At 38.7% G+C, this 27,323-nt stretch overlaps 1 protein-coding gene, 1 long non-coding RNA gene and 1 other non-coding gene across 30 annotated transcripts in view; 1 reads left to right on the forward strand and 2 right to left on the reverse strand.

Moving 5' to 3' along the window:
• SLFN12 (schlafen family member 12) overlaps positions 1 to 27,242 on the forward strand; it is a 44,657-nt gene extending 17,415 nt beyond the window's left edge. The window contains exons 2-10 of one of the 28 annotated variants that reach the window (XM_070772669.1): positions 8,823 to 9,901; positions 11,124 to 11,204; positions 15,158 to 18,629; positions 19,345 to 19,602; positions 22,600 to 22,770; positions 23,440 to 23,514; positions 23,930 to 23,948; positions 24,297 to 24,455; positions 25,847 to 27,242. In XM_070772669.1, the coding sequence (XP_070628770.1) occupies positions 8,848 to 9,901; positions 11,124 to 11,204; positions 15,158 to 15,738 (1,716 nt within the window). In that variant the 5' untranslated portion in view covers positions 8,823 to 8,847 and the 3' untranslated portion in view covers positions 15,739 to 18,629; positions 19,345 to 19,602; positions 22,600 to 22,770; ... (2 more) ...; positions 24,297 to 24,455; positions 25,847 to 27,242. Of the gene's footprint in view, positions 1 to 8,822; positions 9,902 to 11,123; positions 11,205 to 15,157; positions 18,630 to 19,344; positions 19,603 to 22,599; positions 24,512 to 25,846 lie in introns of all 28 variants that reach the window. The other 27 variants (XM_070772672.1, XM_070772668.1, XM_070772660.1 and 24 more) reach the window with 27 other exon arrangements.
• LOC139177510 (uncharacterized) lies at positions 6,759 to 8,555 on the reverse strand. Its single transcript, XR_011561921.1, has 3 exons — positions 8,427 to 8,555; positions 7,727 to 7,842; positions 6,759 to 6,882 (listed from the first exon to the last, which is right to left on the reverse strand). It is a non-coding gene; the product is annotated as an uncharacterized lncRNA (long non-coding RNA).
• On the reverse strand, positions 19,450 to 19,610 carry LOC139177883 (U1 spliceosomal RNA). The gene has a single exon (XR_011562348.1). It is a non-coding gene; the product is annotated as a U1 spliceosomal RNA (small nuclear RNA).
• Positions 27,243 to 27,323: the final 81 nt, after the last annotated feature.

The raw sequence follows: 27,323 nt of genomic DNA on the forward strand, positions 1-27,323 counted from the left end.
GCATCACCAACTCAATGGACATGGGTTTGGGTGGACTCTGTGAGTTGGTAATGGACAGGGAGGCCTGGTGTGCTGCGGTTCATGGGGTCGCAAAGAGTCAGACATGACTGAGTGACTGAACTGAACTGAACTGAACAATAATAAGTGGTCAAAGGTAGTCAAGTGGATATATCAAGAAAACACAACAGTCAAAACTGTAGGAAATTGCATGACATTTTTGCTTGCCCTTGGCTCAAACTCTCCCTGGCTTGGCAAGATCTTGGTATGGATGAGGTAGCAACTCAGTTCCCACTTCCCTCCTTGACATGGTGGTGCCAGAACAGGCCTTACTTGTGATATTATAACCCGTCTTAAAGACTGCCTGAGGGATGGTGTCCATATCGCCTCATTCAGACCCCAGGTGGGAAAAAGTGGCAGCCACTCTTTGTGAAATCTTCAAGGAGATTATAAACATACAGATGTCTAGGACGAAAAATTACAGTTGAAGACATACAATAACCATCTAAAGCCTGGAGAAGGAGCTGGGGTGAGATTTTGGGGAAATGAAGGTATTGCAAAGCAACTATGTATATGGAGAAATTGAATAAAGCTCAGGTAGGACTTGTGATCAGTAAAAGACCTGAGAATTTCTTAACCTCTCATGGGAGACAGACTCACTATGCTCAGACCATGCTCAGCTAATCAGTGAAAGACTGCCCTGGCACAGAGGCAGTCTGCAAAGACTGGGAGAGGGGGCTGTTTTTTCAGATATCTGATTTTCAACAAAAACTTGTAAGGCATACAGAGAAACAGGAAAACATGGCCCATGCAAAATAAGAAGGTAGATTGGCAGAACTTTTCCCTGAGGAAACTCAGATATTAGACATACTAGATGAAGGCTTTAAAACAACTAGATTAAGTATGCTCAAAGAGCTAAAGGAAAAAATGGACAAAGAACTAAATAAATCAGGCAAACAGCATATTTACAAAGTAGGAATATCAACAAAAATAATAGAAATTATAAAAAGAAGACAATTTTTGAGATTAGTTGTTTGTCAGTTGCTTCATTTGCTATTATTTTCTCCCATTCTGAAGGCTGTCTTTTCACCTTGCTTATAATTTCCTTTGTTGTGCAGAAGCTTTTAAGTTTAATTAGGTCCCATTTGTTTATTTTTGCTTTTATTTCCAATATTCTGGGAGGTGGATCATAGAGGATCCTGCTGTGATGTATGTCGGAGAGTGTTTTGCCTATGTTCTCCTCTAGGAGTTTTATAGTTTCTAGCCTTACGTTTAGATCTTTAATCCATTTTGAGTTTATTTTTGTATATGGTGTTAGAAAGTGCTCTAGTTTCATTCTTTTACAAGTGGTTGACCAGTTTTCCCAGCACCACTTGTTAAAGAGATTGTCTTTAATCCATTGTATATTCTTGCCTCCTTTGTCAAAGTAGATGAATGGATAAGAAAGCTGTGGTACATATACACAATGGAGTATTACTCAGCCATTAAAAAGAATACATCTGAATCAGTTCTAATGAGGTGGATGAAACTGGAGCCTATTATACAGAGTGAAGTAAGCCAGAAAGAAAAACACCAATACAGTATACTAGCGCATATATATGGAATTTAGAAAGATGGTAACAATAACCCTGTGTACGAGACAGCAAAAGAGACACTGATGTATAGATCAGTCTTTTGGACTCTGTGGGAGAGGGAGAGGGTGGGATGATTTGGGAGAACGGCATTGAAACATGTATAATATAATATATGAAATGAGTCGCCAGTCCAGGTTCGATGCACGATACTGGATGCTTGGGGCTGGTACACTGGGGCGACCCAGAGAGATGGTATGGGGAGGGAGGAGGGAGGAGGGTTCGGGATGGGGAACACATGTATACCTGTGGTGGATTCATTTTGATATATGGCAAAACCAATACAATATTGTAAAGTTAAAAAATAAAATAAAAATTTTTTAAAAATTTAAAGCAAAAAATTTTAAAATAAAAAAAAGAAGACAAATCTGGAGCTGAAAAATACAATAACTGAATTTAAAAAGTAGAGGAATTCAACAGTAGACTTGAGAAGGCATAAAAAAAAATCAATGAATTTTAAGACAGGACAATTGAGATTATCCAGGTCGAAGAGCAGAAAGAAAAGAATGAAAAGAAGCAAACAAAGCTTTGGGGATTTGTGGGATATTATGACACAGAGCAATACACATTATGGGAGTCCAGAAGGAGAAGAGAGATTATTTGAATAAATAATGACTGAAAACTTCCTAAATTTGGTGAAATATGTGAATCTACAGAAGAAACTCACACAATAAACTCCCAAGTAGGATAAACCCAAAGAGATTCACACCAAGACATCTTATGATCAAGCTATCAAAGGCAAAGTGAATCTTGAAAGTAGCAAGAGAGAAGCAACTTGTCATATCACAAGGGATCTACAGTAAGATTAATAGCTAGTTTCTCAGCAGAAAACCTCGGAGGCTAGAAGGCAGTGGGATGATATATATTTAAAATGTTAAAAAAAAAAAAAAAAAAAACACCGTCGACTGAAAATTCTATCTCTGGAAAAACTGTCTTTTAAAAATAAAGGAGAAATTAAGATAGTCCCAAACAAAAGCTAGAGGAATTTGTTTCCACTACACTGGCCATAAAGGGAATGCTGAAGGGAATTCTTCAAGTTAAAGTGCAAGGATATCAGACAGTAATTCTAATAACAGTTATTGGTAAAAGAAAATATGTAGACAAATACTACAAAAGTATTATTATAATTTTGGTTTGTAACTTTTTATTTTCTACAGAATTTAAAAGAAAAATGCATAAGTAATATAAATCTAAGTTATCAGTACATAGTATATAAAGATACAGTTTGTGACATCAGTAACATAAAGTGAGGGAGGGAGGAGTTATAAAGAGATAGAGTTTTTCTATTTGACTGAAGTTAAATTGGAATGAATTTAAGACAGATTGTCATCATTTTAAAATGTTATATATAAGGTTTCCCTGGTGGCTCCCAGTGGTGAAGAATTTGCCTGCCAATGCAAGAGACACAGGTTCGATCCCTGATCTGGGAAGACCCCACATGCTGCAGAGCAGCTAAGCCCATGCACCACGACTATTGCGCCTGTGCTCTAGAGGCTGGGAGCTGCAAGTACTGAAGCCTGAGTGCCCTAGGACCCGTGCTCTGCAACAAGAGAAGCCATTGCAATGAGAAACATGCATCCTGCAACTAAAGAGTAGCCCCCGCTCGCCGCAACTAGAAAAATGCCCACACAGCAATGAAGACCCAGCACAGCCAAAAATAAATAACATTATTAAAAAATAAACTCTTCATCAAATCCTCTGGGTTTGAGACACATAGTTAAAAAAAAGTCCCAACACCCATTTATGATTAAAAAACTCTCTGCAAGCTAGGAATAGAGGGGAATTTCCTCAAATTGATAAAGAAGACCTACAAAAAAACCTACAGCTAACACCCTACTTAATGGTGAGAAATTTGAAATTTTCCCACCAAAATTAAGTTGAGGTAAAGATATCCCCTCTCACTACTTTTTTTCAACATTATATTGGATGTCCTTACTAAAATAATAAAAAAAGAAACAATAAAAGTATACAGATTGGGAAGAAGAAATAAAATTGTACCTGTTCACAGATGACAATCATTTATGTATAAAATTGAAAGAATAAATAATAAAAACTACTGAAACTATAAACAGTTATAGCAAGTTTTCAGGATACAAGGTTAATATACAAACATCAGTCATTTTCTTATATATTTGCAATGAACAGTGGAATTTGAAATTAAAAACACAATACCACCTACATTAGCACCACCCAAAATGAAATACTTAGGTATAAATCGTTAAAAATATGTAAAAGATACGTAAGGGAAACCACACAACAGTGATGCAAGAAATCAAAGTAGAGCTAAATAGAGATTCCATATCTGTGAATAGGTTTCATATTGTCACAATCTCGGTTCTTCCCAACTTGATCTATAAGATTCAATGCAACCCCAATCAAAATCCCAGCAAGTTACTTTGTGGATACCAAAAAACTGATTCTATAGTTTATATGGAGAGAAAAACAGAACCTCAAATAGTCAACACAATATTAAAGGAGAAGAACAAAGTTGGAGGACTGATACTCCCCAACTTCAAGAAAGTACTTTAATTTCAATAAAACTACACTGGTTCAGGCAGCATGGTACTGACGCAAGAATAGAAAGAGATCAATGAAACAGAATAGAGAACTCAGAAATAGACGTGCATCAATATGGCCAGCTGATCTTTGACAGAAGAGCAAAGGCAATACAATGGAGTAAACATAGTCTTTTCAACAAATGGTGGTAGAACTACTGAACATCCACATGGGAAATTAAAAAAAAAAGGCATGTAGACACGGTAACCTTATACACTTCACAAACATTAACTCAAAGTGGATCATGGGATGTATAAACAAATGTAGAATTCAAAATGATAAAACGCCTAGAAAATAATCTAGGAGAAAACCTCAGTGACCTTGGCTGACAATGACTTTTTAGATACAACATCAAGGGCATGGTCCATGAAGTAAAGAATTGATAACTTGGACTTCATTAACATTAAAAAATTTCTGCTCTGAAAAGAAAATGTCAAGAGAATAAGACAAGGCACAGACTAAGAAAAAATACTTCCAAGAGACATAGTTATTGTATTGTTATCCAAAATATGCAAAGAACTCTTAAAATTCAACAATAAGAAAATAACTATTTTTAAAAATGAGCTAAAAAATCTTAACAAGCATTCAGCAAAGAAGATATACAGGTGACAGATAGGCATATGAAAAGATGATCCACACCATATGTCATCAGGGAAATGCAAATTAAAACAAGATTCTACCACTTATCTGTTAGAATGGCTAAAATCCGCAACACAGAGAACACCAAATGTTGGCAAGGATGTGAAATAACAGGAACTCATATTCATTGCTGATGGGAATGTAAAATGGCACAGCTACTTTGGAAGACAGCTTGGCAATTTCTTACAAAACTAAACATACTCTTACTGTATAATCCAGCAATTTTGATCCTTGGTATTTTTCCAAAGGAAATTAAGTTTTATGTCTCCACAAAAACCTGCACATAGATGATTTAGCAAACCTATTCATAACTGCCCAAACTGGGAAGCAATTAAGATACCCTTCAGTGCTCAGTCGCTTCAGTCGTGTCTGACTCTTTGTGACCCCATGGACTATAACCCACTATGCTCCTCTGTCCATGGGATTCTCCAGGCAAGAATACTGGAGTGGGTTGCCACTCCCTTCTCCAGTAGATGTTCCCGACCAAGGGATCGAACCCATGTCTCTTCATGTCTCCTGCTTTGGCAGACAGGTTCTTTACTGCTAGCACCACCTGGAAAGCATCCTTCAGTAGGTGAATGGATAAATAAACTGTGGTGTATTCAGGCAATGGAATATTATTCAGTGTTAAAAATAAGTAAGCCTGGGTGGGAGGGGAATTTAGGGGAGAACAGATACATGTATGTGTATGGCTGAGTCCCTTTGCTGTTCACCTGAAGCTATCACAACATTGTTAATTGGCTGTACCCCAATACAAAATTAAAAGTTTTTTTTTTAAATAAGTGAATTATCAAGGCATGAAAAGACACAGAAGAACCTTAAATGCATATTATCAAGTGAATGAAGTCAATTGAAAAGACTGTAACTGTATGACTCCAATTATGCAACATTACGGGAATGGCAAAACTAAGACAGTGAAACGATCGGTAGTTGTCAGGGATTGAGGGTTCCGGGACGAGAGCAGGCGGAGCACACAGGATTCTGGGGGCAGTGAAAGCGTTCTGTATGATAGTATAATGATGGATACATATTATTGTACATTTGTCCAAACCCATAGGAAATTCAACACCAAGAGTGAACCCTAAGGTAAACTATGGGGAAAAAATAAACACAAAGGAAGGCATTAAAATAGGAAATGAGGAAAACATAGGCACCACCCTTATGACCTAACCACATCACACCCCAAACATCATCACACTGGGCATTAGGTTTCAACATGTGAATTTTAGGGGCACACAAACATTCAGTTTATAGTTCCAGGATATTCTCTGGAACCAGGATCCAGTCATGAGGTCCCAGGACATGTCAGTGTGAGTCCCGGGGCTCCTTAGGTAGACGCCGTTGAGAACTCCAAAGGGAGGAAAGTTGGACCTGAAACCTTACAGTGTTGTCCAGGCTTGGGCAACCTTCCAGGATGATACTGCTGGCCCTGGCTGGTCCCAGGCATTGGGAGGGCTCAGAAAATTTCATGGAAGACATTCCAGAGCATGAAGAGTGCTCTGCACCCCGGAGGTTCAGAGTCCACGGCAGGAACCAGCCCCAGACCTTTCCTCTTGGTGTTCTGAGTAGGAGCCCCCACCTGATTACCTGTAGGTTGAAAACAACCACACTAAACTTCCTGATGGGTTCCCTGGTGAGTCAAACAGTAAAGAATCTGCCTGCAATGCGAGAGACCTGGGTGCCATCCCTGGGTTGGGAAGATCCTCCCTGGAGGAAGGTATGGCAACCCATTCCAGTATTCTTGCCTGGAGAATCCCCATGGACAGAGGTTGGGGTCCATGGGGTCGCAAAGAGTTGGACACAACTGAGCGACTCAGCACACAGCACAGAGAGTTATTTTCCATGTCCACAGTTTTAATTTCCAAAGCAGACCCAGAGTTATTTTCGATGTCTCAGTTCTGGCTGCTATAACAGAACTATCCTAGACTGGGTGGCTTATAAGCAACAGAAATTTATTTCTCACAGTTCTGGAGGCTGGGAAGTCCAGGATCAAGGTGCCAGTGTGGTCAGGTTCTAGTCTGGTTGAAAAGAGGGTCCTCTTCTGGTTGCAGACTACTGACTTTTCATGACATGGTAAAGAGCAGAGAAGAGAAGCAAGCTGTCTTGAGATTCTTATAAAGGCATTAATTTTATTCATGAGTGCTCGAACCTTATGACCTCATCTGATCCTAATTACCCCCCAAAGGCCCCACTTTCTAATATCTTCAGCATGGTAGGGCAGGGTTTCAGCATATGAATTTTGGAGGCACACAAATGTTCAATCCATATAGTTATTTACATATGATCAAAAGCTTATGGAGACTGAGGTGGTCTCTACAACCTACAGCTGAGCCTCCTCAGGATTCTGGTCCAGCAATGGATAGGAGTATTTGGACCCTTTATATTCTTTCCCGGTGTAGTGACTCCTACCTGTGATAAACTTTACACTCAGTTGTCTCTAGGCCATATGTTGCTGCTAAGTCACTTCAGTCATGTCCGACTCCATGCGATCCCATAGACGGCAGCCCACCAGGCTTCCCCGTCCCTGGGATTCTCCAGGCAAGAACACTGGAGTGGGTTGCCATTTCCTTCTCCAGCGCATGAAAGTGAAAAGTGAAAAGTCAAAGTGAAGTCACCCAGTCGCGTCCGACTCTAACGTCCCCATGGACTTTATAGCCCACCAGGCTCCTCCATCCATGGGACTTTCCAGGCAAAAGTACTGGAGTGGGGTGCCATTGTCTTCTCCCTAGGCCATATAGCAAAGCTGTAATGCCAATAGGCCTTAAAGGAACAGAGCTAATGGATTATGTATATAGTTATACTAAAGCAGATGTTTTTGTATATGAGAATTTTACTTCATTGAAAATATGTGGTTATGTGATATCTGATAGAAAATGGATAGAAAATAGAAAATCTTGACCCACCTTGCTTAAGATCAATGGCCAAAATTTGTGAATCTGATTCATCCTTGCAGGAAGGAAAAATTACTAAAATGGCATATTGCACCGAGGCAACATTGTAAAGCAATGTTTCTTCAGGACTAAAAAAAAGAAAACAGTGGTATATTGCTAGATGTCTTTATACTCCCATTATAATGTCCCCAAAGGATTCCTCAATAAGATAATTAAGATAAAGTTGAAATCATTTTAAAAATTAAAATATATGTAATATATAAAGCTAAAACTTGGTTCACTGAGATCAGAAATATAGATAGGCTCTCCTCAGGGCCTTATTTAAGAAAAGAAGAGAGAAATAAGTTTTATATATATATATATATATATATATATATATATATATATATATGGAATTAGAAAGGATATAATGGTATGGGGAGGGAGGTAGAAGGGGGATTCAGGATGGCGAACATGTATACACCCGTGGCAGATTCATGTTGATGTATGGCAAAACCAATACAATATTGTAAAGTAATTAGCCTCCAATTAAAATAAATAAATTTATATTTAAAAAAAGAAAGGATATAATATAAACAGATAAAAATGAGATTCAAACAATTAGAAGAGGGTCATATAAAACTATGGTAAAATATTGAAAAATTTTAGAGGAGTAGAAATTATCACCTTAGTTCAAAATATGTTAAAAAAAGAACATACTTTGTATCCTTACCATGCTATTCAGTGGGATATCAGATCAGATCAGTCGCTCAGTCGTGTCCGACTCTTTGCGACCCCATGAATCGCAGCACGCCAGGCCTCCCTGTCCATCACCAACTCCCGGAGTTCACTCAGACTCAAGTCCATCAAGACAGTGATGCCATCCAGCCATCTCATCCTCTGTCATCCCCTTCTCCTCCTACCCCCAATCCCTCCCAGCATTAGAGTCTTTTCCAATGAGTCAACTCTTCACATGAGGTGGCCAAAGTACTGGAGTTTCAGCTTTAGCATCATTCCCTCCAAAGATAGGATAAAGCAAAAGAAAGAATTTTGCTGGGTTTGCCTCACAATACAGAATCTGCTATCTCTTCTGTTCAGGTCCTATTTTAAATGGCTGTCTGTTTTACAGAAAAGAATTTCTGCTTGGAAATTGAATGGCTCCTGAGAAAATGACCATCTGTATTGTTTTGGACGCTAACTACCCAGAGCTGGTTCTAGATGTGGGAAAAGTCACTTTGGGGGAGAAGAATAGAAAAAAAATGAAAGATTCTCAACTGAGAAAAAAGCAGAATGAAAGCCTCTCAAAATGTGTGATTACTTTGCTGAATTCTGGAGGGGGAATAAGCAAGATTGAAATTGAGAATGAAGATTATAGTTATGAAAAAGATGGAATAGGATTAGATTTGGAACATTCTTTAGCCGATATGGTTCCAATTGTTCATAAATACTTTGACTTTATGAAACAAGGTAAATATTTTCTGATTTTTGTCAAATCGTGGAGCTCCAAAATCCCTGGGATGAAGATTGCCACCTTGAGTTCCAATTTGTACAAAAGAGATATAACCTCTGTAAATGTCATGAATGCTACCGTGGCACTGGAATTCCTCAAAGACAGGGTAGAAACTAGAGAGAGATTTTCTTTAACGTCAAAATCACCTTCAAAGAGGTGCCGAGAAGAAACAGAAGAAAGTAGCACAAAAGCCTTGGCTTCTGATTTTTTTAATAGGACGCAACTCAGGTATAGAGAAAAACTCACCTTCACTGAATCCACATATGTGGAAATTAAAGACTTCTCAACACAAAAGCTGTTGCAACGCATTAAAGAGATTCTCCCTCAATATGTTTCAGCGTTTGCAAATACTCGTGGGGGATATTTGTTTGTTGGTTTAAGTGAGAAAAAACAAGAAGTAATTGGCTTTAAAGCAGAGAAGAGTGACCTTGACAAGATAGAAAGAGAAATAGAAAAATGCATCAGCGAGTTGCCTGTCTATCACTTCTGTATGGAGAAGAAGAAGATCAATTATTTATGCAAATTCCTTGAGGTATACGATGAAGAAAGTCTTTGTGGATATGTCTGTATGCTCAAAATAGAGCCATTCTGTTGTGCAGTGTTTGCCAAAAAGCCGGATTCCTGGCATGTGAAAGACAATCAAGTGAAGCAGCTGTCCGTGGAGGAGTGGGTGCAGTTAATGATGGATCCTGAACCAGGTGAGGAAGGGGGGGTAGAAATAATGGTGCATTTGGCTGCAGCACGAAGGATTTTTGTTCTCTGAGATTGGGGGCAAGATCAATAGTCCTCAGATTTCAACACCTAATTTACTAATCTTTGGTAGATACATGCAATAGTTAGCTATCTCTACCTGTTTAGAAGGTAGTTATTCCATACACAAAAGTACATTATCTTCTCTCCATAGCACTACCTGGTGTAATTTTTCTTCCCCATCACGTCTACTCACTTTCAAGGAAAGCCTGTGAATTCCTTCTCCCTTTTCCTTTGGAGCTCAGTTTCAGTAACTGACCATTTCTTTCTCTCAGGAACACTTGCCTCTTTAATGTACTTGCTCTTTCATCTTTCTTTACACTTTCCCTTAAAACCTCTTCCCTCTTCCTCTCCTGTTTCTTCCATTTGTGGACTAACATATAACCCTAAATTGGACTGATAAGAAAAGGCTAATGTTGGTATTTTATCTGATTTTTGGAAAAGAAAAGCCTCCAGTGAAATTGGACCTACACTAGCAACTTAAAAATCTCTGAAATTGCAAGGCTCATTCTTAGAATCTGCCCCAAATTAGACTCTCCTTCACTAGCCCTCATGTCTTCTAATTTTAATTGCTTTTAAAATGAGCCCAGTTATATGGTAATGTATTCGATTACTATTCATGCACTTTCCTATTCATATTCAACATAGTATGTTTCAGTAGCCTCAAGGAATAAATCTATAACTTATGTCTGACCTGGGAATCTATCCACAATCAGTTCAGTTCAATTCAGTTGCTCAGTCATGTCCGACTCTTTGAGACCCCATGAACCACAGCACACCAGGCCTCCCTGTCCATCACCAACACCCGGAGTCCACCCAAACCCATGTCCATCGAATCGATGATGCCATCCAACCATCTCATCCTCTGTCGTCCCCTTCTCCTCCTGCCTTCAGTCTTTCCCAGCATCATGGTCTTTTCCAATGAGTCAGCTCTTCACATCAGGTGGCCAAAGTATTGGAGTTTCAGCTTCAACATCAGTCCCTCCAATGAACACCCAGGACTGATCTCCTTTAGGATGGACTGGTTGGATCTCCTATCCACAATATTTAACAACATTTCTGTTGGGAAAATGGGGTCATTTCTAAGCAGACTTTAGATATACAAAGCATTTAGTTGATATAGTAAGCATTTAGTTGTGACAAATTAAGAAAGTGGTTTTGTTTTTTAAGACTTTCCCAGGTTGTTTGAAGAGATGAACTTTCAACGAAGTATGTTATCACCAATTCCCCATGATTGGTCTGTTGATAAAGGTAAGAATTTAGAAAGTCAGCAGCAGAGATATCACTTTAGAGGTAATTTAATTAGGGTTTCTTTGGACTTGTATGTCTTTTCAAATCTCCTCTTCAAATAAGCTCTGTCTTGAAACTTATCATTAAAGCATATTCTGGCATTCAGGGAATGCTTTTGGTGTTTTTAGCATGGACTATATCAAAATGTAATATTTTAGGCTTTTTCTTGGTGTAATAGGAGCTCCTTTCATTGGAAGTAAGAGAAACCCAAGTCAACTTAGTTTAAACAAAAAGGAAATCCATCATGTCAGGAGGAAGTCTATATTGAGACCCAGCTTCATACACAGCTATATTCCATTATTGAAGAAAGACCAACAATACTCAGAATCTCTGATTTACCTGTTTTTGTTGTTATTACTTATGGGCAACATGTTTGTTGTTTTCTGCTGTATACACAATGTTACCTTGAATATTTTTGTTCAGTCTTCTGTCGCATATTTGTGAAAGTTTTTCTAGGGTGCACACCCAGGAGTAGAATTGCTAGGTCAGGAAGTATATGAGTATCCAAGCAATAGGATAATGCCAGATTGTTCTCCAGAGTAGATGAGTCACTTTACTCCCACCAGCATGTTAGAAATGGCACATCTTCTCCAGTTGTCAGCTTCTCTTCATCTTTCTTTTCGTCCTCCTTTTTCCCACTCAAATAGGTGTAAAATAGTATCTGCTTACATCTGCATTTCCCTGGTTGTTAATTTGGTTGAGCATCTTCATGTACTTACTGTCTGTATGTATTTTATTGCCTATGAAATGCCTATTCTGTCGGTTGCCCATTTTGCTATTAGGTTTTTGTCTTTTTCCTGTTGATATGTAGGAGATTCTAGAATCCAGATCGTCTTCTGAACATAGGTATTACAGGTTACAGAAATCTTCTCCAAGTTCGTAGCTTTTGTTTTCTCTTTTCTTGAGGCTGCTGCTGCTGCTAAGTCACTTCAGTCATGCCTGACTCCTTGAGGCATATGATGATTATCAGCAGCTTGATACTTTTGCTGATTGTGACTTAATTTAAAATAGTCCAAGTTACCAATATTTAAAATTTCTGTTTCACTGCTCTTTCTGCTTTGTGTATGAGATCCTCTCTAACCAGTAAGTTAGAACCATATTTCCTTTCATTTTCTTCTAAAAGTTTTAGGGTTTTGCACTTTATGTTTAACATTTAAAGCCTCAGTCTATCTCAGTAGTGATGTAAGGGTGGTATTTCATTTTATTCCATGTGGATAACCGCTTTGTTGGTTTTCATTCACTAAGTTGTGTCTAACTCTTTGCGACCTCCCTGGACTATAGCCCACCAGGCTGCTCTGTCCATGGGATTTCCTAGGCAAGAATACTGGAGTGGGTTGCCATTTCCTTCTCTAGGGGGATCTTCCCAACCTAGGGATCAAACCTGTGTTCTCCTGGCTTGGTAGGCAGATTCTTTACCACTGAGCCCCCAGGGAAGCCCAGTAACCACATTACCCAGCTACAGTTACTGAACAGTTCCCATTTTCACCCACCAATTTGCCATGCCTTCTCCAGCAATATTACTAGGTATATGTATAGCTTTGTTTCTAGAATCCATATTATGTTCATTTGGTCAATTTGTCTGTCCTTATACACACTATACTGTCTTAATATTGTAATATTGTTCTAAGTACTTAGCAGGGCAGGGCTCCTTACTATTACTCTTTTTCTTTGAGAGTGTTTTGGCAGTTTGAATCATTTAATCTATGAAACAAATTTTAGAACTGTTTTAAGTGCCTCAAAAAGCCCTTTAAAGATTTTGATTGCAGTTACACTGAATATATAGATTTCAGAAGTGGCATAGTGGCATTATTTATATCAATTGGTCTTTGTACAATTGAACATAGGTTTTTAAAATGTTTTGTTGTTGTAATTGATGTTACCTTTTTGTTTGGCTTCACTGCTTGGCTTGCGGAATCTTAGTTCTCTGACCCAGAACTGAATTTGTGCCCTCAGGAATGAATGGAGGTACAGAGTCCTAACCACTGTACCACCAGGGAATTCTCAATGTTTTACTTTAAAAGTTACATTTTTTTCTTATTTGTCGCTAGTGTGTAGAAATGCAACTGATTTTATATATTGATTTCACACCACCTTGTTAAAATTTATTTTAAATAATTTGTTCATAACATTGCTTTCCTGACCTAAGAAAATATCATTAAGGTCATTATTTTGAATTCCCTGTTGGGTAAATCACTTGGCTCCACTTCATTAGGAAAAGGTTTCTGGAGATGAGTTTTGTTCTTTAATTTTGAGCATAATCCCATTTCTTCTCTTTTCTTGACTGTGTTGGTTTCTGCACATTATATAAAGCAGCCGTTTTCACAGACGGACATCAAATAGGAGATGAATTCACTAAGTAGTTCAGCCAGACATTCTGGGTGCCTCTCAAAGCGTTGTGCTCATTTAAGCCGCTAACACTTTGTTCCTAGTGTTTGTAAGCCAAGTCCCACCAGTGCCCTGATTAAGGGAGGGTGGAAGCCAGTGACTCAAGTTGTAGCCAGAAAAGTTGAGGCACTACATGTGTGTCCCGATTCTTCCTCTCCTTAGGGAAAAGCTGATAGATGGCTTTTATCACCCGATTGCTCTTTTATTTTTCTTTCATTTTTATTTGTTTATTTATGGCTGTGCTGGGTCTCCGTTGCTACACATGGGCTTTCTCTAGTTGCTGTGAGCAGGGGCTGCTCTCTAGTTGCAGCGCAGGGCCTTCTCACTGCAGTGGCTTCTCTGGCTGTGGAGCGCAGGCGCTAGGGCACAAGGGCTTCTGTGGTTGTGGCGCACAGGCTCAGTTGCAGCAGGGGCTCCAGCGTGCGTGGGCTCAGTAGTTGTGGCGCATGGGCTTAGTTGGCCTGTAGTATGTGGCATTTTCCTAGACACAGTAGGGGAAAGAGAGGGTGGGACAAATTGAGAGACCAGCACTGAAACATATATATTACCGTATGTACAACAGACAGCAAGTAGGAAGTTGTTGTATAACCCCGGGAGCTCAGCCCAGTGCTCTGTGACAACCCAGAGGGGAGGGATGGGGTGGAGGTGCAGGGAGGTTCAAGAGGGAGGGGACATGTGTATACTATGGCTGACTCATGTTGCTGTATGGCGGAAACCAACACGACGTTGTAAAGCAATTATCCTCCAATTAAAATAAAAGAAAAAAACTACAGAGGCTTTGGAAGATGCTACATTCCTCCAAAGGGGATTATATTTCTTTCTGCAGGTAGATAGAGTACCAGTGATAACCTTGATTTTTTAAGATTTGTTTTATGCTTTTCTAGAAAGAATATCTTTAAATTTTGCCCTTACCATTACTAGGTCATGGCTCTTCTTGAGTCTCAACTCAAAGTCTGAGGTGTTTACCATGGGCCTTCCGCTTTTCAGGGACTCGAATTCCGGTCTAAGTCACCCCACCACCATGAGGTTGATAAAACTCAGGTTCAGCTCTTTTTAACCTCCCACTAACAATTTCTTCTGGGTTTTCTCACCCTGTATCTGCCAAGTGAGTTGAAGGAAATGTGAATGTAGAGTTTGACTGCTTTTCTGCAGTTTTATCTTAGATTTTCCCTTTCGAATTATAGTTCCTCTGGTAGCCCCGAATGCCAGTCTCTTTTTCCTCAGCCTAATAAAACTGGAGATTTATGCTTGGGCTGTATTTACCCATGACATGATATGGAAAATATCCTCAGGCAAAAAGCTGGGATGAATGTGGTGCTACTTCCTGTGTTTCCATCAAATATTGTGACCCTTTAAGTCCTGCTTGTGTTGGTTGCTCTCTAGTTCTTTAAATTTCTGTTTTTATATTTTATACAACTTTCATAGTTGTGTTTGGTGGGAGGGGTTGGTCTGGTACAAGCTACTTTGTCATGGTTGGAATTGGAAGCTTCCAGTATTTAAAAATTTATTATAATTATTTTCCTACCTAGTGCCATCAGAAAAGGTGACATATATCCCAGAAATCCTCTACAAGAGACTGTTCTCACAACATGAAGGAGTTGCACAGTTGATATGTAAAGAGATGGGCTCTGTTCATCAAGGTACATTGATCTTTTCTAAGAGTTGGTCTTTGGATCTGGACTTGCAAGAGAACCAGAGCGTCATCTGTGATGCACTGCTAATTTCCCAGGACCGTCCACCAGTCTTATACACCTTCCTCAGGGAACTGAATGAGGAACTAAAAGGCTATTCTATACAAACTGCCTTAACTTTAAAGAAGAAACTGGTAAAAATTGGTGGCTACACTGGGAAAGTGTGTGTCATGACAAAGATCTACTGCAGTGAAGAATCTTCTACATTAACTGAAGGCAGTGCGAGACTTCTTCATGATTCAAGCTTATCTGCCACCTACCCTAAGTCCTACACCCTCATAACCAGTCAAACAATGAACGATTTAAAGAAGGCCCTTTTCATAGTCTTGAAGAGTCTTGGAACTTTAAGTGATAAATTTGATTCTGAGATTTTTCAACACCTCTTGAGCAATCAGCATGGATTACTTTCTGAGGAATGACAAAAGGTTGTTTAAATATCGTCCAGTTCAGTTCAGTTGCTCAGTTGTGTCCGACTCTTTGCAACCCCACAGACTGCAGCACGCTGGCTTCCCTGTCCTTTACTATCTCTCAGAGCTTGCTCAAACTCATGTCTATCGAGTTGGTGATGCCATTCAATCATCTCATCCTCTGTCGTCCCCTTCTCGTCCTGCCTTCAATCTTTCCCAGCAACAGGTTCTTTTCTCATGAGTCAGCTCTTTGCATCAGGCGGCCAAAGAATTTAGCTTCAGCACCAGTCCTTCCAATGAATATTCGGGACTAATCTCCTTTAGGATGGACTGGTTGGATCTCCTTCCAGTCCAAGGGACTCTCAAGAGTCTTCTCCAGCACCACAGTTCAAAAGCATCAATTCTTCAGCGCTCAGCTTTCTTTATGGTCCAATTCTCACATCCATACATGACTACTGGAAAAACCATAGCTTTGACTGGATGGACCTTTGTCGGCAAAGCTTTTTAATATGCTGTCTTGGTTTGTCGTAGCTTTTCTTCCAAGGAGCAAGCATCTTTTAATCTCATGGCTACAGTCACCATCTGCAGTGATTTTGGAGCCCAAAAAAATCTTGCGCAAGGCTCATCTGAATCATTAAAAGTAGACCAGGCTACAAAGATGTTTTTCATTATGTCGTCAATGTTGTTCTCAAATAATGTGAAAATATACCTCTAAAAAGCTTTACAAGGAAAACAACTTGATAGGATCTTGGAAAGTCTAATTTAATTTTCAATTTATTTCTTTCTAAATGGTTTTCATAGGTGTTACTCAAGACTTTTTGTTGTTGTTTAGTCTCTAAATTGTGCCCGATACTTTTGCAACCCCATGAACTGTAGCCCACCAGGCTCCTCTGTCTGTGGGATTTCCCAGGCAAGAATACTGGAGTGGGTTGCCATTTCCTTCTCCAGGGGATCTTCCCAACCCAGGGATGAAACCTGCATCTCCTGCTTGGCAGGCAGATTCTTTACCACTGAGCCCTCTGGGAAGCCCCTTTAAAAGTTATTAGGAAAATTAATTTGTTAATTACTCTGTGCATAGTTCATGGATAAGTTTTCTTCCACTTTTAAGTTATGGAAACTTTCAATACTTTTAACAACAACAATGGAAATTTCCAAGACGTACCCAAAAAACCTTTATAACTTAGAAAAGATTATAATTGATGATGTTTACAGTCTTTATAAGGAAACGAAGAATCCAAAATTTTTCCCCCTCCCCACAAAATTCTCTGAATCTTCTTGGACTACTTTTATACTGTTCACTTGGAGAAGTTATGACTTTTCTAATTGCTCAGCTGGCATCCTTAAGAACTCAGCAGAATAGTCGCTTTAGCATGCAGAATTGAAGATGATATGGAGAGTCTTCCAGACAAACAAAATGTAAAGAAGTTCATCACCGCTAGACTGCTGGTGACAGGGACTTAAGCTGAAATGAAAGGGTGCTAATTAGTACAGATGTCTCTGTCTTAAAATGGTTCGACTTAGGATTTCTTGACTTTACGATGGTACGGGAGCAATTCGCATTCAGTAGAAACTATACTTCGAATTTTGAATTTTGATTTTTTCCTGAGCTAGCCGTATGTGATACAATATTTTTGTATGATGCCGGGCACTGGCAGTGAGCCACAACTCCCAGTCAGCCATGTAGTCACAAGGGTAAATAACCAGCGCTCTATAGGGTATTGTGTTGCTTCCTGCTTCTGATGTGAAGAAGAGGAAAGCAATTACTCTTGAGATGAAACTCGATTTCCCTGCATCAAAGTGGCAATTCAGTAATGGCCATTACGTGTGAGTTCGGACTTTTGCAATTGATGATCTCGACCATCTTAAAGGATAAGTGAATCGGTGATACAGTGAAATTGTCAGCATTGGTTAAATCCACTGTCTTCGCGAAGAAATTACCTGGGCTAATCGATGATATGGGAAAATTTCTCGACACTAGAATGGAAGATCAGATACAGAAGCGCATACCACATAGTCTACTGAGGCAAGTTTTTTTCCATACACTTAAAGAGTATGCTGACGATCTTACACATATGCGAATGTTTATAGTGAGTTAATATCCGGTGTTTCAAGTGGCGTTGTTATTTTCATAATGTGAACATTGGTGGTGAGGCAGCAGGTTGCTGATACCAAAGTGTTTAAGGAAGTGCCGAAGTGTTTAAGGAAGAGCTGCGTAGAATAATTGTGGATGAGAAGTATTTGCCAGAACATGTATGTAATGTTGATGAAATCAACTTGTTCTGAAAACATATGCCAGAGCATACGTACATTCATCAAAAGTCCAAGACAATGGATTCAAGGCTTCCAAAGACTATATAATGCTGCTTTGGGACACAGATGTTGTAAGGTTCAAGTTGAAGCCTTTCTTAATCTACCACTTGGAAAACCCTAGAGCACACAGGAATACGAGAAAGCATATAGGTTCAGTTCAATTCAGTTCAGTCGCTCAGTCGTGTCCGACTCTTTGCCACCCCATGGACTGTGGCACACCAGGCTTCCCTGTCCATCACCAACTCCCAGAGCCTGCTCAAAAAAGCATATACTTCCCATTTATTGTTGCCATAACAGGGAAGCCTGGATGATATTCGCATTGTTTGAAAACTGGTTTTTGAACTGTCTTATTCTACACACAAGAGAATGTTGCAGGCAAAACAAGCTGTACAATCAGAGCTTGAAGTCTTCCTAAAGAATATTGTGCCTACTAAACCATCAGCTGGTGTAGATGCCCCAGTGCCTCCTGCTATCCTCAAGCCTTATCGAGAGAGAATTATCACTGTAGCATCAATATCATCCCGCGATTAATTTTACTTCAATGTTTCAAACATTCTTCAGGCCTGCTGTGCTTTCAGCTGTCTGCTTTGATGGTAAATATCCATACAACCATTTTGTTTTTCACTTTCAGTACAGTGATCAATAAATTAAATGATATATTCAACATTTTAATTTAAAAATAAGCTTTGTGTTAAATGAGTTTGCCTAACTGTAAGCCAGTGTAACTGTTCTGAGCTGATTTAAGGTAGGCTAGACTGAGCTATGATGTTCAGTAAGTTAGTTGTATTACATGCAGATTTGACTTAAAATATTTTCAACTTATGATGGGTTTATTGGGACAAAAAACCATCACAAGTCGAGGGAGATCTGTAATAGGAAAACATATGAAAGTATAAATAATAGCCGCTCAGTCATGTCTAACTCTTTGCAACCCCATGGACTGTAGCCTGCCAGGCTCCCCTGTCCATGGAATTCTCCAGGCAAGAGTACTGGAGTGGATTGCCATTTCCACTCCAAAAGATAAAGGGATAAGAATCTAAGCATACTACTACAGAAAGTCATCAAATCACAAAGCAAGTGAGTGAGAGAAGAAAAAAGAAACAGACGAGCCACAAAACAGCAGGAAATGGCAAAATGGTACTAAATACAAACCTATCAATAATTACTTCCTTTTTAAAATGTTTATGTATATATGTAAATAGTTGATTTACAATATTATATAAGTTTTACTATACAACACAGTGATTCACAGTGTTTTTTTGTTTTGTTTTGTTTTTCGGCTGTACCACATGGCATATGGGGTCTTAGTTCCAGAACCGAGGATTGAACCTGTGCCCCCTGCAGTGGAAGCACAGATTCTTAAACTCTGAACCACTGGGAAATCCCCAGACGTTTGTTTTTCAAAACCTACCAGGAGGAAGCATGAACACAGTTCCTCCCTACTACAAATTATGCAGCCGAGTTCCCCACGTTTGGGGAAATGGCAGGGGTCAGCACACCTGGAGTGCAATGGATGAGCCTTGCCCTGGGAAAACCACCTTCATGCTCATGGTATCTCCCCTGCTGGTAAGTATATGATTCACAATTTTTAAAGGTTATACCTCGTTTATAGTTTTTGTAAAATATTGGCTGTATTCCTTGTGTTGTACAATATAATCCCTGGAACCTATTTATTTTATACATAGTAGTCTGTGCCTCTTAATCCCCCACTCTATTCTTCCCTTCCCCCACTTCCTTCTCCCCACTGTATCTGTGGGTCTGTTCCTTTTTTGTTACTAATTTTCATTAGTTTGCTTTATATTTTAGATTCTACATATAAGTGATATCATACAGTATTTGTCTTTCTGTCTGACTTATTTTATCCATGTTGTTGCAAAAGGCAGGTTTCATTTTTTGTGGCTGAGTAGTATTCCATTTCTCGGAGAAGGCAATGGCACCCTACTCCAGCACTCTTGCCTGGAAAATCCCATGGACGGAGGAGCCTGGTGGGCTGCAGTCCATGGGGTCGCTAAGAGTTGGACACAACTGAGTGACTTCACTTTCACTTTTCACTTTCATGCATTGGAGAAGGAAATGGCAACCCACTCCAGTGTTCTTGCCTGGAGAATCCCAGGGACGGCGGAGCCTGGTGGGCTGCCATCTATGGGGTCGCACAGAGTCGGACACGACTGAAGCGACTTAGCAGCAGCAGCAGCAGCATTCCATTGTGTATATATAGCACAACTTCTTTATCCATTCATTGTTGATGGACACTTAGGTTGCTTCTATATTTTGGCAGTTGTAAATAATGCTGCTATGAACATTGGGATTCATATGTCTTTTCAAATTAGTTTTTCATTTTTTGGATATATACCCAGGAGTGGCTTCTCTTTTTAGTGATGTGGGAGTTCTCTTTTTAGTCTTTTGAGAAAGCTCCTTACTGTTTTTCACATGCTTGCCAACATTTTTTATTTGTGTTCTTTTTAATGGTAGCCACTCTGGCAGTATACGGTGATATCTCATTGTGGTTTTAAATTGTGTTTCTCTGATGATTAACAGTGTTTGAACCTCTTTCCATGTGCCTGTTGGCCATCTGTTTTGTTTTGTTTTTTTTTCTGGAAAATGTCTATTCAGGTCTTCTGCACATTTTTAAATCATGTTGCTTGCTTTTTGATGTTGTTGTATGAGCTATCTTAATATTTTGGATTGTAACCCCATATCAGTCATATAATTTGGAAATATTTTCTCCTATCAGTAGATTGTCTTTTCATTTTGTCAATGGTTTTCTTTACTATGCAAAAGCTTTTAAGTTTCACTACGTTCCATTTACTTACTTTTGCTTTTATTTTCTTTGCTTTAGGAGATAGATCCAAAAACATATATATTGCTACAACTTGTGTCAAAGAGTATTCTGCCTGTGTTTCCTTCTAGGAGTTTTATGGTTTCCAGTCTTGTATTTAAGTCTTTAATACATTTTGACATTCTTTTGTAAACGGTGATAGAGAATGTTCTGATTTCATTCTTTTATTAATAAATGGAGCTGTCCAGTTTTCCCAGCACCACTTATTGAAGAAATTATCTTTCCCCCATTGTATATTCTTACCTCCTTTATCATAGATTAACTGACAAGTGCTTGGGTTTATTTCTTGGATTTCTATCCTGTTCCATTAATCCATATCTTACGTACAAAATTAACTCAAAATGGATTAAAAGCTTTAATGATAGATGTGAAATCATAAAACTCCTAGAAGAAAACATAGGTGGTAAGCTGCTTAGCATCTGTCTTGGTTATTTTGTTTTTTTGAATTGACAACAAAAGCACAGATAACAAAAGCAAAAATAAATAAGCAAGATCACATCAAACTTAAAACCTTGTATAAAACAAATCAAATCATCAATAAAATTAAAAGACAACATACCAAATAGGAGAATATATTTGCAAATCATGTGTCTCATAAGGGGTTAACATCCAAAGTATATAAAGAATTCATTCAACTCAATAACAACAAAATAAAACAATCTAATTTTAAAATGGCACAGAATCTGAATAGACATTTTTCTGAAGAAGACATACAAATAATAAAAGGTACATGAAAAAGTGCTTTAACATCACTAATCATTAGGGAAATGAAAATCAAAACCACAATGAGATATCATCTCATACTTGTTAGAATGCTGCTAAGTCGCTTCAGTCATGTCCGACTCTGTGCAACCCCATAGACGGCAGCCCACCAGGCTCCCCGGTCCCTAGGATTCTCCAGGCAAGAACACTGGAGTGGGGTGCCATTGCCTTCTCCACTTGTTAGAATGGCTATCATCAAAAAGACAAGAAATAGAAAGTCTTAGTGAGGACTGAAGGAAAAGCAACCCTTGTGCACTGTTGGGAATATAAATTTGTGCAACCACTATGGAAAGTAGTGTGGAAGTTCTTCAAAAAAAATTAAAAGTAGAATGACCATATGATCCCACAGGTTCACTTCTGGGTGTTTATTCACAGGAAAATAAAAAGTACTAACTGCAAGATGCATGTACCCCTATGTTTATTGCAGCATTATTTACAATAGCCAAGATATGGAAGAAACTTATGTTCCTATATTCTGTATAGCCATTAAACACACACAATGAAACATTATTCAATCACAGAAAGAGAAGGAAATTTTGCCATTTTTGACAATAGGGGTGGATTTTTAGGGCATAATGTTAAGTGAAACAAGACAAAGAAAAACAAATATTATGTGATCTCACTTATATGTGGAATATGAAGACAAAAACCAACCAACCAAAAAAGCTCCCAAGCTCATGAATACAAAGAATAGGGGTAGGGATGGGGTTGCAAAATGGATAAAGTAAGTTAAAAAGCACAAAATTCCAACTGTAAAATGAATAAGTCATGGGATGTTATGTACAGCATGGTGACTATGGTAATGAAAGTGAAAGTTGCTCAGTTCTGTCCGACTCTTTGTGACCCCACGGACTATGCAGTTCATGGAATTCTCCAGGTCAGAATACTGGAGTGGGTAGCTGTTCCCTTCTCCAGGGGACCTTCCCAACCCAGGGATTGAACCCAGGTTTCCCACATTGCAGGTGGATTCTTTACCGGGTGAGTCACCAGGGAGACCCAAGAATACTGAAGTGGGTAGCCTATCCCTTCTCCTTCAAATTCCTGGATCTTCCCGACTCAGGAATCGAACCGGGGTGTTTCTGCATTGCAGGTGGATTCTTTACCAGCTGAGCTACCAGAGAAGCCCAACTATGGTAATAGTCTATTGTATATTTGAAGGTTGTTAAGAGAATAAATCTTAAATGTTTTCACAAGGAAAAAAATGTTGTACTAATATATGGTGATGGATGTCAACTAGACTTACAGTCCAGGGGTGATCACTTTGCAATATACAGAAATATCTGACCACTGTCTTGTATACCAGCCACTAATATAATGTTATATGCCAATTCTATCTAAAAAGTCAACAGAATAAAAAGAAGATACATGTATAACTGAATCATTTTGCTGTATATCTGAAACTAACACAAAATTGTGAATCAACCATGGTCCAACATAAAATGAAAAATTTAAAAAGTCAACAGAATATTTTCTGTTACTACTGTGAAAGTAATGTGCCCTTTTTTATTCATCTTAAGTTTTTTTTTTGTCTTTGATGTTTAACAGTTTGATATGCTGTGCCTATGTATATTTTTGTTTCTATTCATCCTGCTTGGGATTCACAGAATGTCAAGTGTACAGCTTTTTCTGTCTTGTCAGCTTTGGAATTTTTCAAAAGTTATCTCTTAAAGAAAATATTGCTCTTATACTTTCTCACATCTCTCCATGTTGTGTAAACATTTGACGTTTTTGTTGTGTACCATATGACTATTTTTTAATCTGAATTTTCACTCTTTTTCTCTGTTACTGCTGCTACTAAGTAGGTTCAGTCGTGTCCGACTCTGTGCAACCCCAGAGACAGCAGCCCACCAGGCACCCCCGTCCCTAGGATTCTCCAGGCAAGAACACTGGAGTGGGTTGCCATTTCCTTCTCCAGAAAAATTTTATAAACAACTTTTTCTCTATGTATGCTTAAATCTAAATATTGATTTTTATCAGCCTTTTTTTTATTACTAATACTTACTTTTAATTGCGATGTCTTATTTTCATTACATTTATTTTATCTGCTTATGTAAAATGACTTTCCATTTATAGTAATGGTATATAAAAAGTTTTATATAAACAAGATGATTTTAAAATATCAAGTTATTACAGTAAGTACAAAAAAATCTTGAATAATTAACCTTTGAAAATCACTGCAGTAAAGCTAAAGCAACAGTAAATGGTTATAATTAAGAGACTTGGCTCTTAAAAAGAAAAGCCTCACCAATATCTATTCTTTTAATTTTTGTTTTCTTTCTTCTGATTTTACAGCTAACCCACAATGTGACACGTATGTATATACAAAGTGACACGTATGTATATAAACTTTAAATTGTTTAAGATCTATGTGAGCTGTGTTACTGCATTATGGGGAACAACATTAACGAGTATATTTCATGTCTGTTTCACAGCTAACTACTGTATTTCCAGATGAGCCAATATTTCCACGTGACAGATACACATCTCTTTTTCTCTTAATTACTCCACCAATCCTGAGTGTTATAATTATCACTTGGGCCAACGGCAAATACCCTCATTTATTTACTTTGAAATAATACAATCCAGGGAGGAAAAAAATCCTCATTCGAACACGGTATTTTTTGTTTTAGTAACAACTGGGTATATTTCTGATTTGCAGCAAACCCTTACTCAAAAGAAGAAATGGCTCATCTTTACATTCCACTTTTTAAGCAGCAGCACTGTTTCCAAGCTGCCACAGCTGTGACTTGCAGTGAGTCAGCTCTATCCCCCGTACGCCTCAGCTTCTAAATATGTAAAGTGACAAAGCCAGATCTGGGTGAGTCTGAGAAACCGCACCGGCCCTCAAGAGTGAAAACACTTCTGAATAACCTGGTGCGCACTGCTCAACTCTACGCATCTGGTTTTCCACGTTCTCTTGCAATTTGATATCTTATGGTTTACTACTTCCTCAGACTCAGACTGGAATAGTAATTAAGGGAATTAATTTAAAAGGCCTTGCTTTTTTGGATTATGAATTAATTTTGGAACAAAATGTAAATGAGATGACATTAGAGCACTTCTTCAAAACCAAATGCTGGGACATGATTATATTTAAAGTCTGGTGCTAAGTCACTTTAGTCGTGTCCGACTCTTGGCGACCCCATAGACAGCAGCCCACCAGGCTCCCCCATCCCTGGGATTCTCCAGGCAAGAACACTGGAGTGGGTTGCTATCAGCCTTCCAGTTCACTAGTTTTCTCTTTTGCTGTGTCTAATTTCCTGTTAAACCTATCTGTTAATGTCTAATTTCAATTCAATTCTAGAATTCCTACTGGAGTCTATCAATTCTTTGACAATTTTTTTTCTCCCTTTTTTCCTCTCTTTCTTAAGAACATAAATAATAGCTCTTTTCAATCCTTGTCTGGTAATTCCATTATTTGGATTAACTTTGGTCTGTTTCTGTTGTATGGTTTTTTCCTTCTTGGTCTTCGCCATACAGTCCTGTATTTTGGCATGCCAGGTAATTTTCAGTTAAATCCTAGACATGGTATGAAAAAAGGTATAGAGGATCTAGGTGATACTGTCTTCCTCTCAAGAAGATTCATGCTGTCCTTTGCAAGGCCGACAGAGTAACATATGATTATCTTAATCCAGTTAGAGACTTAGCTACTCAAGGAAAGTTTTGACAGTATTTTTAATCTCTGATTTGTATTTGCAAATCTCTAATTTGTCTAACGGAGAAGGCAATGGCACCCCACTCCAGTACTCTTGCCTGGAGAATCCCAGAGTCAGGGGAGCCTGGTGGGCTGCCGTCAGTGGGGTCGCACAGAGTCGGACACGACTGAAGCGACTTAGCAGCAGCAGCAGCAGCAATTTGTCTAAAGCAAAGCAAAGCTGGTTTCCTCAGCTTTAAATTGCCTTCAGACAGATGTTTTATGTACGATAATGGCCTTTTCTAACTCTTCTCAGTGGAAATGTTGGTTTGCCACATGCTACTCATTACCGCATATCACTTTTGTGCATTAATAGCAGTATCTCAGAATAAAACTTAAATTTTAGTAGATAACCAATACACTCATTGGATTACATTTTAATGGGGAAAAGCTATAATTTTTATCTGAGCTCAAAATATTTTTATTGTGTCCAATTGCTTGCTGTACATCTTGATATGTCATAGGTACCTAAAAAGTATCCAGATGAACTCTATGCTTTTCTCTCTTTCTTCCAGGTTTAAGGAGACCAAAGAGATGTAAACATTAATTTCAGGGCAGAAGACCTGAATATACATTTTTCCAAAGAAGACATAGAAATGGCTATTTGGCATGTGAAAAGATACTCAGCATCACTAATCACTGCATGTGTGCTCAGCCACTTCAGTCGTGTCTGACTCTTTGTGACCCTGTGGACTGTAGCCCACCAGGCTCCTCTGTCCATGGAATTCTCCAGGCAAGAATACTGGAGTGGGTTGCCATGCCCTACTCCAGGGGATCTTCCCAACCCAGGGATCAAACCTGCATCTCTTACGTCTCCTGCATTGACAGGTGGATTCTTTACCACTAGTGCCACCTGGGAATCCCCACTAATCATTACAGAATCATTATAGAAATGTAAATTAAAACCACAGTGAGATATCACCTCACACCTGTCGGAATAGCTATCATCAAAAGTATAGTACAGATAACAAATTTTGACAAGGACGTGGAGAAAAGGGAATACTCGTGCGTTGTTGGCGGGAATGTAAACTAGTGCAGCCGTTGTGGAAAACAGTATGGCAGCGTCTCAAAAAAACTGTATGTATGTATTGCTGTATGACTCAGCAGTTCCACTCCTGGATTTACATCCAAAGAAAACAAAAACACTAATTCAAAAAGACATGCATCCCGATGTTCATAGCAGCATTATTTGTAACAGCCAAGATAAGGAAACAACCTACATGTCCATCAATAGATGAATGAATGAAGAAGATGTGGTCCATGTATACACAATGGAACACTACCCAGCCATACAAGAAGAAGGAGATCCTGCCATCTGCACCAACATGAATGGACGGCGGCACGCCAGGTTTCCCCTGTCCTTCACAATCTTCTGGAGTTTGCTCAAACTTGTGACCACTGAGTCGGTGATGCCATCCAACCATCTCATCTTCTGTCATCCCCTTCTCCTCCTGCCTTCAGTCTTTCCCAGCATCAGGGTCTTCTCCAATGGGTTGGCTCTTCGCATCAGGTGGTCAGAGTATTGGAACTTCAGCTACAGTCCTTCCAATGAATATCCAGGGTTGATTTCCTTTAGGATTGACTGGTTTGATCTCCTTGATGTCCAAGGGACTCGTCAAATATATGTAGAATCTAAGAAATAAAGCAAACAAGTGTATAACAAAACAGATGCAGAGAACAAAGTAGTGGTTACTAGTGGGGATAAAGAGGGGAAGGGGCATGGGATTAAGAGGTTCAAACTACTGTGTATGAAATAAATAAGCAACAAGTATATATTATACAACACAGAGAAATATAGGCGTTATTTTGTAATACCAAATGGAACATAATTTGTAAAAAATTGAATTACTATGTTGAACATGTATAACTAAGAAAATACTGTAAATAAACTATACTTTGATTTTTAAAGAATTTAAAAAAATCATCTCCTTTCTTTATTTCATTAGGAAGACCTGCATTTGTATCTTCCTATTATTATTTTTTTTTAACCAT

The sequence above is a fragment of the Bos indicus genome, chromosome 19 (genome assembly GCF_029378745.1).
Source record: "Bos indicus isolate NIAB-ARS_2022 breed Sahiwal x Tharparkar chromosome 19, NIAB-ARS_B.indTharparkar_mat_pri_1.0, whole genome shotgun sequence".
In the NCBI taxonomy this organism is placed as follows: Eukaryota; Metazoa; Chordata; class Mammalia; order Artiodactyla; family Bovidae; genus Bos; species Bos indicus.